The 13,253-nt window shown below is 45.6% G+C and overlaps 1 protein-coding gene and 1 pseudogene across 1 annotated transcript; both read right to left on the bottom strand.

Annotated features, from left to right (window-relative positions):
• Window positions 1-1,739: 1,739 nt before the first annotated feature.
• Window positions 1,740-7,003, bottom strand: LOC133161385 (protein rapunzel-like; annotated as a pseudogene).
• A 3,427-nt stretch (window positions 7,004-10,430) lies between these two features.
• LOC133160946 (protein rapunzel-like) lies at window positions 10,431-11,920 on the bottom strand. Its single transcript, XM_061289070.1, has 4 exons — window positions 11,682-11,920; window positions 11,313-11,423; window positions 10,714-11,192; window positions 10,431-10,637 (listed from the first exon to the last, which is right to left on the bottom strand). The coding sequence occupies exons 3-4, from the start codon at window positions 11,185-11,187 to the stop codon at window positions 10,431-10,433; spliced, it is 681 nt and encodes a 226-aa protein (XP_061145054.1). The 5' UTR covers window positions 11,188-11,192; window positions 11,313-11,423; window positions 11,682-11,920.
• Window positions 11,921-13,253: the final 1,333 nt, after the last annotated feature.

The following is a 13,253-nucleotide window of genomic DNA, read 5'->3' as shown; positions in this document are numbered from 1 at the left end:
TACGTTTACGGACTTAAGTAGGAGTCAACATTTGGGTGCGTATTTTACATGGGTACAGGCTTTTTCCCAGCATCAACATGCCATTTTTAGGGTGCGTATTATACATGGGGGCGCATTATACATGGAAAGAAAGGGTACTTTATGAGCTATACGAGGCAGATGGAGCAAGATACATGCATCAGGCTATCGCACGCACACAGTTCGCTTATTATGCCATGATTCTTTCTCTCTTACCTGTAAACAATTTGTCACCACCAGGGGGCTCTACTTGTCCTCCCCCTTTGCAGAAGACTCCGTATGACTTGAAGGCTCTTTATCCAATTGGATCAGTCAAAGTGCAGGATGGATGCCTTATTAGGCTATCCTGAGTCTAGAGGAGCCAAGCATCGACCTGCTCTTTCATTTGGCTTATGAAATATTGATATTGGCTTTTGTCTGGTCCTGCACATTGAGTCATTCATTTTTTTTTCTAAAAATGAGGGCTGGTTGACTTCCTGCCTGTTCCGAAGTCCAAAATCTCCAATCAATCGGGCGACACTTTTTGACGACTTCCAGTTGTGAGGCCGAGGTGGGTCGCGGTGATACGCCTTCAAAATGCCGGAAACGTCCGTGACAACAGGCAGGGAGTAAGAGTCGACCTTTGCCCTCTGCAGAAAGCATGTTTCACTTTTTTTTTTTTATGTCTAATCTGTCAAACACAATCAAAAACACAGAAGTTAGCCACTCTACAAACCAGGTGTGATTCTTTTCGCTATTTGAAAGCGCGCGACCCGTAAGGCGGCCAATGCTATCCTCTGCTGGATGGAAGTGAACATTGCACCCTCAAAGACACTTATTTTATGAATAAACAAATACTTTTCTATATTCGTGTTGTCATTTTTATTTACAGTACTGCAAAAGTTTATAAAAAGTTGAAATACTGCTGTTTCTAACAGTTTAACAACGACATGAAAAAATTGTGATAACAACCGAGATCAGTTGATATTAAAAAAAAAGATTGCTTTCCCATCGAGTTGTGCCTGTAAATCCCGTCAGGATGCGCCAAGTGTTGCCATGGCGGCGCTGGCGCGAGGCTTTTTAACGAGGGGGAGGAAAGGAAGAGCGTCTCCGATCAATATTTCCTACCTTTGACAAAACGCCGCAAAGCCGCTCATCAATTTGCTGCCACGATATGCACACATGAAAAACACATGGAATGAAATCAACACGAAAGGAAACACAAACACAAAACAGTGCAATTTTTCAATTTATATAAAAAAAGAAAATAAATAAATAAATAAATAAATAAATAAATAAATAAATAAATAAATAAATAAATAAATAAATAAATAAATAAATAAATAAATAAATAAATAAATAAATAAATAAATAAATAAATAAATAAATAAATAAATAAATGAATGAATGAATGAATGAAACTGAAAGCGTCCTATGAACGCACCTGCTCATTTTTCCGTTTTACAGTCAGGCAGGCCCGCATAAGACTGGGAGCAACGTCTGGGAAATGAGCGCTACACATGCTAAGCCAAGCACTTTGCTACTCGCCTGCGGGGCGATTAGAGCGCTGCGGTCTGGGAAATGCTGACTCGGGTGCGAAGGGGAATTCAATTAGCGGCCGCAGATGCTAACGTTGCAGCGTCAATCACATTTATGCTGCGAAAAAAGGAGCTGCTATTAAATTAACCACTTGGCCACATCCATAAACGACTTGTCCGCTGGCAAGACGCAAAACCCATTCAATGCTTACCATGCGCTTGCTTTATTTACACCCAGAACAAAACAATCCAGAAATACTTTGTTGGCATAGGAAATTACATTGGGACACAGATACAGTATGTTTGCGATTAGCTTTACAATAAGGTTTAAGGTGGTTTGTTTCAGATTAAGGTTAGGTTTGAAGGTGTCAGGCAAAGCGGTCATAGTTAGAGTTTGGGGAATTACGCTTCGAGGTTGGATTGAATTCTCGCTTTGGAATGTTTGCGACTTTCAGTCAGCGTGTACACACAAGGCTACGTTCTTGTGCCTCTCCCAGTAGTGACAATCGTCTGGGAAACTCCACGCCGCCGCTGACTCCTTGTGGCGGCTGACGGCGTGAACCACAAAGCCGCTCATCTGCTTCTCCAGGACCTCCACCACGGTGGGGGCGTTGCCCTTTCGGGCGGCACCCTCCATCATCTCCAATATGGCGTCCCTGGGCACCGTCTGGGGTCTGCTACTGAAGGACACCACCAGGTTGATGTTGTTGACCTGTAGAACCTCAAACCAGTTGCGTCCCACCACGTGGTGGAAGCGCTCACCAGCCCTCCAGTTGCGGTAGGTGCTCCCCGAATGGTTGATTAGGCGCACCGACCAGCTCACCCAGTCGTATTTCTTGACCGGGAAGTCCAGGAGCTGCTGGCTGGTCTCCTGGAGACTGTCGATCTGCTTCTCCTGGAGGAGGTGCTGGGTGTCCAGTTTGGCCTGCTCCGCAAAGGCGTCCACGCAGGACTGGATGGTGATCTTCATGCGGAGCTCGATCTCATCCGTCTTGCGGCTCCAGTCTTGGATTTTGTCATCTTCTTCCTGATGGTTTTGGGTCAAGGCCGTGTATCCCATCAGAGCGATGAGGCCGAGGCAGAGGAGCTCCTTCATGCGCACGCAAAAGTCCTCCAGGAGGCGGCGGTTCCTGGAGACGTACCTGGAAACACATTACATCAGCAGCACCTTCTGAGCTACGAGCTAATATTTTGCATCGGCCCGATGAAGCGGTCGGTCCCTCAAAGTGAGCGTACCTTTCCACCACATCCAGAATGGACTCTCCAAAGCTGCTGTCCCCCATGAGTGCATGGTAGAGCACAAAAAGATTCTTTTCGCCGCCACTCCTGGAGAAATGCTCCAGGAACAGTTTGGTCTTGACCTCACGGAACTGCGGCTTGGCTTCAATGATGTCCATGTACTTCCTGAACTGATTGCGCAGGTTCTCCTCCACGGCAAAGTACTGCGAGTCCAGCCGGGCCTTCTTGATCTCGCAGTCGATGTCCTCCAGTTGGCCCGACAGGAGGTCCAGACTGTTGCGGACTGTCAGGAACTGCTCCTTAACATAGAAGACCTCCTTACTCCGGACAGGGCTAGACGCAGAACTGGAGCGGCGGCCTGGCACAGCGGGAAAAGTTCTCCCACCGCGCTGGCCACAACCTCGGCGCCACGCTCCAACATCTCCATGGCCGCCTCGATGGCCTCCTTCTTCTGGGCCAAAATCTTCTCCGCTTGACTAGTCATGGTCTACAAGACAGGACAATAGTAAATATTCAAAACATGACATACCTTTTTAAGCAATTGCTTTTCTGAAACTGTGCCAGCGAGTCTTTTCATTTCGTTTCCTTCTTTTTTACATGCTCTCGTTTCTTGACATCAAGAAAGTCACATGAGGCTCCGAGGAAGACTTTACAAACGACTCCTTTTAAAAGTCTCGCTGTATTTGAATACATCATCTTTTGTCTTATCATCTTTTTTTAATGAAATTTGATGCTCTAAACACTAGGGGTGTAACGATACATCGATACACATCGATTAATCGATATAATGCTCTACGATTTATTGGCATCGATGCTAAAGGTAAACATCGATTTATATCGCCGTGTTTGACCTCGGACATTAGACGCGACTTTATTTTGAAATCCAGTTCATTGTTGCTTGCTTCCTCTTTCCGGAAGCAGTGCGCGCGTGTTGTGTTGTGAGGAGAGCACGCACGTAAAAGGGGAGGCGACAACTAGTACGCGGCTCCTGGGCTGGTGCTATGGCTAGTGTCCAAAAAGACGAGGAAATTTGCTCCCCTTTAGGCTTCAAGTCATTTGTTTGGAAGCACTTTGGATTCCAAAGAAAAGATGGCTCAACGGACAAGACACGTGCAGTTTGTAAATCCTGCCATGCGGTGATCAAATATTCAGGGAGCACAAATCTCGCCGCACATTTAAAGAAAAAACACGACATCAAAGTTCAGTGTTAAAGTAAGCAATTTGTATACTACAATACTCTTGTCATTTCCTAAATAAAGAGTTTGCAGTACCTTGTTGATTTTGCGTAAGAATTGTTATAAATCAGGATATTGTTCTATATTTTTCATTAAAAAAAAAAAAAATCGATCGTAGAGCACTATATCGCGATATATCGTGAATGAATCGCAGCAGGCTTTGAGATATCGGCAAATATCGCATCGTAGTTCTTTATATCGATATTATATCGTATCGTGACAAAACCCTCGATTTACACCCCTACTAAACACCCATAAATCATCACAAATAATCAAATACGAGGCCAATTCCGGTTGCCAAAATAATTAGGAATAAATTAAACTAATAAGTGCGCAATGGATGTGCGCTTTTACGCACAAGTGGCCCCCTAGCTGACGTCACCCCATTTTGCGTGCATATTCCTCCTCTGCGGTCCAGATAAGAACATTCAGCAAATTCTTACCTATACGCTTCTTCTTTCTCACGTCGGACAAGTTGAGTGGAAGATTCCCATGCAGCCTGCTGCTTGTGTGTAGGGAAAGCTGCATGGGGAGGGGTCCCAAAGAAGAGAGTGAAAAAAGAAAGGAGTGGTGCGCAATAGAGGGAGGGAAGGAGGGAGGAAAGGGCGAGGGGAAGGCGAGCGAAGCAGACGGGACAATTTCTTGCTGTAGTATTTCGTCGACATGTACGGAGATGGATTTGATTGTTTGATTCTTTTGTTGCTATTTTTGTGCTTTTTGGTCAATGTTAGGCAATCTCTTGGAGGTGTACAACATCACACATTCTGTTCAAGGTAAGAAGACGAGCTCATTTATACTTCGTATATGATTGTGCATATGTTAAAAATGTATGTGTTGATTTTGAAGCCATTCACAAAAAATCGAGCATGCTGTTGTACACTCGTCTGTCTTAGGAATTAACAATTGTTAATTCTTTTTTCCCCCGTTGCGCAGTGGACGATTTTTTCGGGGGCTAAAATGCTGCATTTTCATCAGAATTTTAGTGTAAAACTTAAATCTCAATTTATTAAATGCTGCGTAGAAATGCTGCGTAGAAATGCTGCTTCATGCGCAAAAATGACAAATGAGCCCCTCAACCACCGCCACCACGACCAACTTGCACTTGCCCCCACCCCCAAAAAATCACGGTGATGATTGATGACGCAAATCCTGCAAGATAGACGCCACAGCCCAAGGCAAGCAATTCAAGTGTCAATTGTTATTTTATTCTTTGATTGGTTTTTGTCGTTTTACATTTTTACTCATCTTTAGTTTTGGCTTGAGTGATTCCCGTGACCTCCTCGGCAGAACCGTGCGGGTCAAATCAACATTTTTCGATAGATTGCGCACGAGTGGCTGACCGCGCAGGAGGCCTTCTCCTTGAGTGCTTACTCCAGGTCCAGCTTGGCCTGGTCCACGAAGGTCTCCGTGCAGTGGTCCACGACCGCTTTCATGCGCTTCTCCACATCCTCCATCCGCTCGTGCCACTTGGTCGTCAGGCCCGTTTCCACCGCGCCTTCTCGGAGGCCGGCGTAGCCCATGACGGCGATGAGGCCCATCATAAAGAGCTTCTTGAGCCGAGCGCAGAAGTCCTCCACCGCCCTGCGGCTCCTCTGCTCCGTGTCAACCACCGTGTCCAGCATGGGGTCGCCGGCCGTGTTCTCCCCCGTGACGGCGTTGTAGAGGGCGTCCAAGTTCAAGTCGGCCTCCGTGTTCTCGTAATACTTGATGAACTTCTCCTTCTTCTTCTCCTTCATGCTGGGCTTGGCGTTGATGAACTCCTGGAACTTTTCGTACTGGCCCAGTATGTGCGCCTCACGGTCGAGGTTCTGCTTGTTCATGGACGTCCTCTGCAGCTCCAGGGCGATCTGGTCGATGTCGCTCTGGATGCCCATCAGCTTCTGGTATACAAAAGACACACAGATGGCATGAGCACAACTCAATAGGCTCTCATAAGGCTGCCACACAACGGCGCCACAAAGAAAGCCAGAAAGTGCTCAAGATAAAAGCCATCAAAGCAAAACAAAGCTAAAAGACAAAGGAAAAAAAATAACTGTGGCCAACCAGCACCCCTCAATACAAGAGAACACCCCAAAACACACAAAATAGCCTCCACGGGGTCCATAGACAGGTGTAACGGCAGTCCAGTTCAACGGCGCCCAATGGACCGTGGTCGTGAATCGGTGAAAAACATCACAAAGCAGGCAAACGTGTGAGCAGCGTCCTGGGCTGACAACAGCACCATCCAAACAACTTGACTGGCCAATTTGATTTTTTCACTTGCTTTTCGGTTAAAGAGTGAAACCAAAGCCAAGTGGACCTTCAGCGGTCTCAATGCGTCTGCAGTGCAAGAGAGAGTCTTGCTTTTTTCCTTCAATGCTTTAAATTACTGAAGGCTTAAAGCTGAGCATACCTTCAAATTGGATTATTCAAAATGCATCGGAAGAGCAAAACAAGGCCTTCGGTCATTCAATTTCACTTTCATTCTTTCAAAAAGGTGCTTGAAATGTGCACTTCCTTTTATTTTATCGAAACATCTTCTCAAGTGTTCTTTACTAGAGAATCAAAGCCAAGATTACATTCAAATAATCGCCAAGTTGAATGATCAAGCACAAAATGGGTTCTTCTCATTTGACTTTCTTTTTTATGTAAAGTGTTAGCTCTGAGGCAGTTGATTAAGGTGACATTCAAATCCTCAAGTTGAAAAGTCAAAATACAATCATATTTCCCTGTCAGAACAACGAGCAATTCTAATTCTTTCCTTTTTTCCCCTTTTTTTCTTTTCTTTTCTTTCAACCAAAGTGGAATTGAAGCCAAGCTCACCTTCAAATGTTGGACCTGAACGATCAAAATCCACAACAAGCGGCTTCAATTCTTGTCTTTCTTTGATCCAAATGTTATTTTGCTTTTTGAGGCATTTATGGAGAATTAAAGCCGGCCGGGCTCACCTTCAGACTCTGTCCAACTTGTCCAGCTGGGAATGCAAGCGCCAGTCTCCGCTCGCACCATCTATTTATGCATTCTTCTGCCCCCTGGTGGCCAAGGCGCACAAAGCAGAAGGGCTGCACTGAACAAAGCAAAAAGGGTTTCATTGTGTTTAAATTGATTTGACGATGACATGGCTGGCTGTATGTTTTCACAAAATAGACCTTTTGAAAATGAAATCATTTTTTTTCCGTCAGAGCCACTTTGCTTTGTTGGAGTCACATGAAGACCAAATTGACTGGCTTTTATCTCTCTGACCTTGGCCAGCGTCTAATGTTTCTGTCACCCTGTCACCCTGGACATATCGCCAGTCAGTCGCAGGGCAGTTACGCAATATGTAAAATGTACACGTGCTGCCTGTGCTGTGTAGCGTATAGTAGAAATGATTTCACTACTATGGATTGAAAGCCCATTTGTAGCCGTTTCAAATTTAAAGACAAAAACTGAACACCAAAGTCACAATTTAACTCGAAAGCTAATTTGCGAAATTATGCAAGCATCTTTAGCTGAACCACACCAAGTTGCTACTCCTCAACATTGTAACACTTCTAAGATTACATCACAGTCATTAATCATAGTCACGTACGGTTTTGTCATCTGAAATAAATTTAGAGGTAGTTTGGTAAAGATGTTGAGCTTGTTGTATTCACTTTTCACCTTAGACTGAGTAAGAGAATGCAAAAAAAAAAAGTTTAACATGTCCCCAATAGTATAAACACGCGATTTGGATTTATAACCTAAAGCATTGGTGGAAGAAGCAGCCACTATTTTTCATCATCCACTTCAGGCGGCTGACATTGTGTACGTTAGCGCCCCCTGCTGCCAGCAGCGATTGACGTGACGTCATATTGAGTCGACAGGAGGGGTCGTCAAGGGACAAAATGGTCACTGCGATTCCAACGTCTTCGCTCCCTGCAGTTGTCCCTAATCTAGAGTCAAGTTAGGCCAGAGAGCAGGCCGACAGAAAAACAGAATGATGCCCACAATTATGGATGCATGGACTCATATTTATTTGTAGTGGTGCTTAAAAATGCGCAGAAATAGCCCACACTTTATTTGTAGTGGTGCTTAAAAACGTGCAGAAATAACCCACACTTATGGATGCATGGACTCATATTTATTTGTAGTGGTGCTTAAAAACATGCAGAAATAACTCTTACTTAAGTCCGTAAACGTAAAATGATTTCGGAAAAAAGATCATCTTTGGGAACAACCGGATGTCATTCTGCCGGTCAGTATCACTGCGCATGCGCTAGCAAACTCGATAGCGAAGAAATATGTGAGACTCAACGGGATTGTTAGGTCTAAATACCATCGGACATTAAACCACACACTGGAAGGAAGAGGAGAAAAGAACCAGAACAGGTTTACTCGCGAGGAGAACGATAGAGAGAGGAAGCTCGGTTACAATCTCCATCAATTCTGAGTTCTCCCTCCACGTGCTCCTCTATTTAATGTTTTGGTTTCCCTGGTTACAGAGGCGTTGCTACACTAAAGGGAGGGGAGATTGTGTCTGTAGCAACGCTGATTAGCTAAGGAATGTAGTGTGGTGTGAATTCGCACTTCATTGTCGGCCCGTGACCCCCGCAGAGTTTGTCCATCTGTTCTTCAGTTGTTAGCTGAGTCGTCAGCGAGCGAGATCAGATAACTTCAGGTGCCGCTTCCCTGTGGAACAATGCAACTAAACCTTGGCTAGACTTTATCTACTTAGTAAAGTAACACGCAATAAGAATGAGTGACTTGTCCTAAACACTTTAACAAACATTGAGTAAATATGGGATAACTTGTAACCATCTATGAACCAAACCTACAGTTAACTAAAAGGAATGAAGTTTCTTTCAACCAAATAAGAACATTTCGCCTATGTAAATAAGCTCTGCTCATTGTTAGTGAAGGCCTCTTACAGGAACAAAAACACACAGATAACATAAGGACAGGAAGGATACAATCCACAGGGATCAAAAGGAATCCCTGTCACTAAAGAGAAAAACCTAGATGAAAGTAAAGCCATAAACTAATAAATGACAAGGCTTTACTTAAATTATTCCAACAGGGATCACCGATATTTGAGTGATGTTCCAGTTATTTATTATCTTTCCGTGTGTTCACAATTGTCATGGTGATCTCTCTGGTGATTTCTTAACTAGGCTGGATGTATTTTTTTTGTTGGCGTCGATTTCTCCGACTGCCCAGAAAGGCACCACCGCGATCAGTTAGGTTAAAATGAAAAGAGAGGAAAGTGACGTGCGGACATGTGAAAAAGGCGGCTCTGTATGGGAAAGTTGAAGAGGAATAAAAACACCCTTGGAAACCAAAACTTGCCCCTCGTCGTGACTCGGAGCCGCAACAAATGTTTCGGATTTGTGTAGGGTTCATTGTGAGAGCAAACGAGCAGGTGATCGAGCAAGCGTCTGATACGAGAGCATTGTGTTCGTATGGAGGCAAACAAGGCAAAGTGTTGGGAAATAAAATATTACCTGTAATACGCATTTAGGTAGAGAATATATATATTATTTATATAGCTGACGTGTCTTGCGCATCCGTTCTGCGCATCTGTAATGGCGGCCTCCGTATGATATCCGGTTTGCGAGGGAGATTAAAAAAACAAACAATATTTGACAATAACACACCATCAAGGATTGCACCATCGCATCAAACGATGTGTCGTTAATTATGAATTTTACTGTGTTAGGCTTTACAGAATATCTTCATCGTATGTTGGAATGTAACCTGTAATAATTTACCTAGCTTGTCCTGTCTTAACAAAAGTAGTAGAACAAAGTGCTAAGATCTTTTCAACTGATTGACTAGCAGAGGAAGCAATAAAAGTTGCCTTGTTTATACGTCGTAAAAGACCCCCTGCTATGCTTTGATCAGCAGGTTCAACCCCAACCTCCACTCTCACCCCCACTCTCATCCCCACTCTGCTTCTCTCAATATAAATGCTCCTGAAGGAGGCCTGAGTGAGATCCCATTCAACCATCGCTGTTAGCACACCGACGAATGGACTCTCCACCTGCAGGTGTCTAATAGGACTTACTTGTCTCCTGTGTGGTTCTTGCAAAATAAGTTGAGTGAGCACCACCCTAACAAAGTGTGTTGGGCAGGATGGCTGAATGCAATGCGCGATTGACAACAAACAAGAAGGTGATTTCAAGTTTTATTTCGAGGGAGATTTTCTTCAAAAATTGTTGTACCCATGTATAATGCGCACCCCAGATTTTAGGACAATAATTTAGTTAGATTTTGCGCATTATACATGAAAAAAAACGGTATTCAATGAAATTTAGGACAGAAAAATACCTCCAACCAATTTAAGAAGGAAAACAAAGCGCAAGCCGTAGTTGTGAATGCTCAATGATGGAAATGCGAACCGGGTGGCAACAGTACCGTAGCACACGCGTCTTTGCCCACCGCTGTTGCGCAAGCTAACGTGGATGATGTGCGCGTGCCCGGTTCAGCGGCACATACGCAGCGCCTGCTGCATCTTGTCCTGCACGTTCTCCATCTTCTCGGCCCACTCCTCGCTCAGGCCGGCATCGTCGTCGCCAATGACGGCGGCGTAGCCCATCAGGGCAATCAGGCCGATGCAGAACAAGTAAGTGAGGCGTGTGCACAGGCGCTCCATGGCCCGACGATCGCCACCCGAATGCTTCAGGAACACCTGAAAAAAAACAAAAGCTCCTTCAAAGCGAGAAGGTCTCCCCTGCCCGTCACCGCAGTGTGTGTGAGCGACTCACCTCCAGGATGGGCCGGCTGAAGAGTTTGGTCTCCCCGACCACACCGCCGTAGAGCGTGTGCAGGTTCTGGTCGCCAAGGTCGTCATCGTAGCTGCGGGCAAAGTCTTCCTTCTTGCGCTTGCTGTGCTCAGGCCGAGCCTCCACCAGATCCATGAACTTGCGGAACTGCCTCTTGAGGTTCTCCTCCACCGAGGCGTACTGGCTATTCAGCGCCTCCTTCTGAATAGCCACCAGGACCTGACTATTCTCGCGCGAGAGCTCGCCCAGCGCCCGGTTGACGGAACCGAACTCGCGCTTGAGCGTGCGGATGTCCTCGTCGTCGATGTGGTGCAGGACCACGCGCATTAGCGAGCCCGCCAAGCCGAAGATAGGGTTGACCACAGCTGCCGCTGACGAGATGGCGGCTACGCACTGCAGCACCTTCACCATGCCCTGCTTCAGCTTGGTGTGCTCCTCCACTATCTCCTCTTCCATTGTGGCTGCGGGGAGGGAGCATCAAAGAGTTATACGAGATGGAGACGAGAGTGCCAAAGCACTACTTTCTTCGGGGCTTCGGTTCCATCTTGTGCATACAAAATCATGCCAAACATTTCACGCACTTTCTCTGAGGATTCCCCGACAACACGGATGCTTCCAAGGCTTAGGTCTCTTTTTTCGGCCCCGTCTTTCCTCAAGCTCCCTCTGGAACAAAAACTCTCGTGGGGACTAAGCTGCAAAGACACACAAAAGCCACATTAAGATAAAAAGCACACAGTGCATGAAGCAGTAACATCTTAGCGAACAGGGCACGGACAGCTCCTAAGGCAGAATGACAAGACCGCAGCGCCTGTTTGCGTTGTTACACACATGACCACTAGAGGGAAGCAAAACCCACTTATGATTTCAGCACCACCACCAGTGGACTGAAATCCCCGTGGCCAGTTTTGCTCTGAAATGGCATCACTTGGAGAGTTCTTTTTATCGGTTACCTTGGCATTGGAACTAGCATTTAATAGCATCAGTACTTCAATTGTTTTCTTGTTTACACAGATGATGAGGTTGTGGTCCAATCCAGTGATGCAGCTCAACGGCCACCATTTAATATTGTTTGACCTAAGTCGGGGAAGCAGAATTACAGATGACAGCAAGGAGGTAAGCAGCCATTGAAGAGGATTTGGATGCCTAGGAAGTGGGCCCAAAATAAACAGAACTCAAGCTCCAAGTAAGATTATTTTTATATATAGCAACATTTGTGACGTGTGGGGATTTTAGGGGGGCGGGGGGCACAAGCAAGGTAAGCAGAATTTAGGATTCGCATCATTTAAATGAAGTGCAGCAAACAGTTAAATAGGCACTTCTCATCACACATTTAGGGGATGGGAGACTTCACGTCCATTGATTGATTGATTGAATATTTATTCATCCCCAGGGGTGGGGAAATTCAGGCCCCAGCAGTATCCATACCACAGAGTGGGTATACAAAAGACACACAGATGGCAAGAGCGCAACTCAATAGGCTCTCATAAGGCTGCCACACAACGGGGCCACAAAGAAAGTCAGAAAGTAACAGCGGCCAACCAGCACCCCTCAATACAAGAGAACACCCCAAAACACACAAAATAGCCTCCACGGGGTCCATCGACAGGTGTAAGGGCAGTCCAGTTCAACGGCGCTCAATGGACCGTGGTCGTGAATTGGTGAAAACATCATAAAGCAGGCAAACGTGTGAGCAGCTTCCCGGGCACCCAGTCGGGGCACGTGCAGATGGTCACCACGGGGCTAGCATGGCGAAAGTCGTTGGTTCCGACGAGCACGAGGGAGCGGACTCCCCACAGGGGCCAAGGCGAGGGACCCAGTCATCACTGGCCGGATGAGCAGGAAGCCGTCGTAGAGTTACGCCGGTCTCGACCGATGATCCCGGTCCCAGGAAGAAAAAAGAAAATCCAATCCGAAGAGATACCGAGGTGCGGTAGAAGGCACCAGCATCGCCGAATGGACAAAAAGACAGAAAGGAAAAGGAGAAAAGAAGGAAATAAAGAGGGACAGAGAGAACACTGCTGGGAGGCAGCCACTCACGGCACCATACCAAAAAAATATATATAAATATATTATTTATTCATAAATATTTAGTTAGGTAATTGAACAAATGGACATAATAGCAATCAAAACACGGGCACCGGTCTTTAAAGGCGACTTTGATCTCAAATTCAAACAAGGAAGTGAGGAGCAGCCTCCTGACATCACCTGTTACCAGCTTGACTGCCATCACCTGTTACCAGCTTGACTGCCATTTTTAACGCTCTCAAACAAAAAGTATAGCAAAAGGCTAAGCTAATTGTGGGGGAAATCATTACAATTTTACCATCAAAGTTCATCCTTAATACTTGAATAGGGTTTTTTTCTTCCATTTATGAGGCACATTTGCTGTCAGTCAGAACCAAAATTCCATGTTGGTGAGGCAGTTAAAGCCAAGGAAGCGCACACCACTGAGACTCATCAAATTCAAATGACTACCACAACTGAGGGAACAAACGCAATAATAAAGACTTCCGGACTTGTTG

Source organism: Syngnathus typhle, linkage group LG10 (assembly GCF_033458585.1).
Source record: "Syngnathus typhle isolate RoL2023-S1 ecotype Sweden linkage group LG10, RoL_Styp_1.0, whole genome shotgun sequence".
Classification (NCBI taxonomy): Eukaryota; Metazoa; Chordata; class Actinopteri; order Syngnathiformes; family Syngnathidae; genus Syngnathus; species Syngnathus typhle.
This window is presented reverse-complemented; position numbering and strand designations above follow the sequence as displayed.

Excerpts from the sequence above, each read along its gene's own strand:
- LOC133160946 (XM_061289070.1), bottom strand. The coding sequence starts at position 11,187 with ATGGAAGAGGAGATAGTGGAGGAGCACACCAAGCTGAAGCAGGGCATG. Across the intron at positions 10,638-10,713 it reads TCAGCCGGCCCATCCTGGAG|GTGTTCCTGAAGCATTCGGG; the intron begins GTGAGTCGCTCA and ends GTTTTTTTTCAG.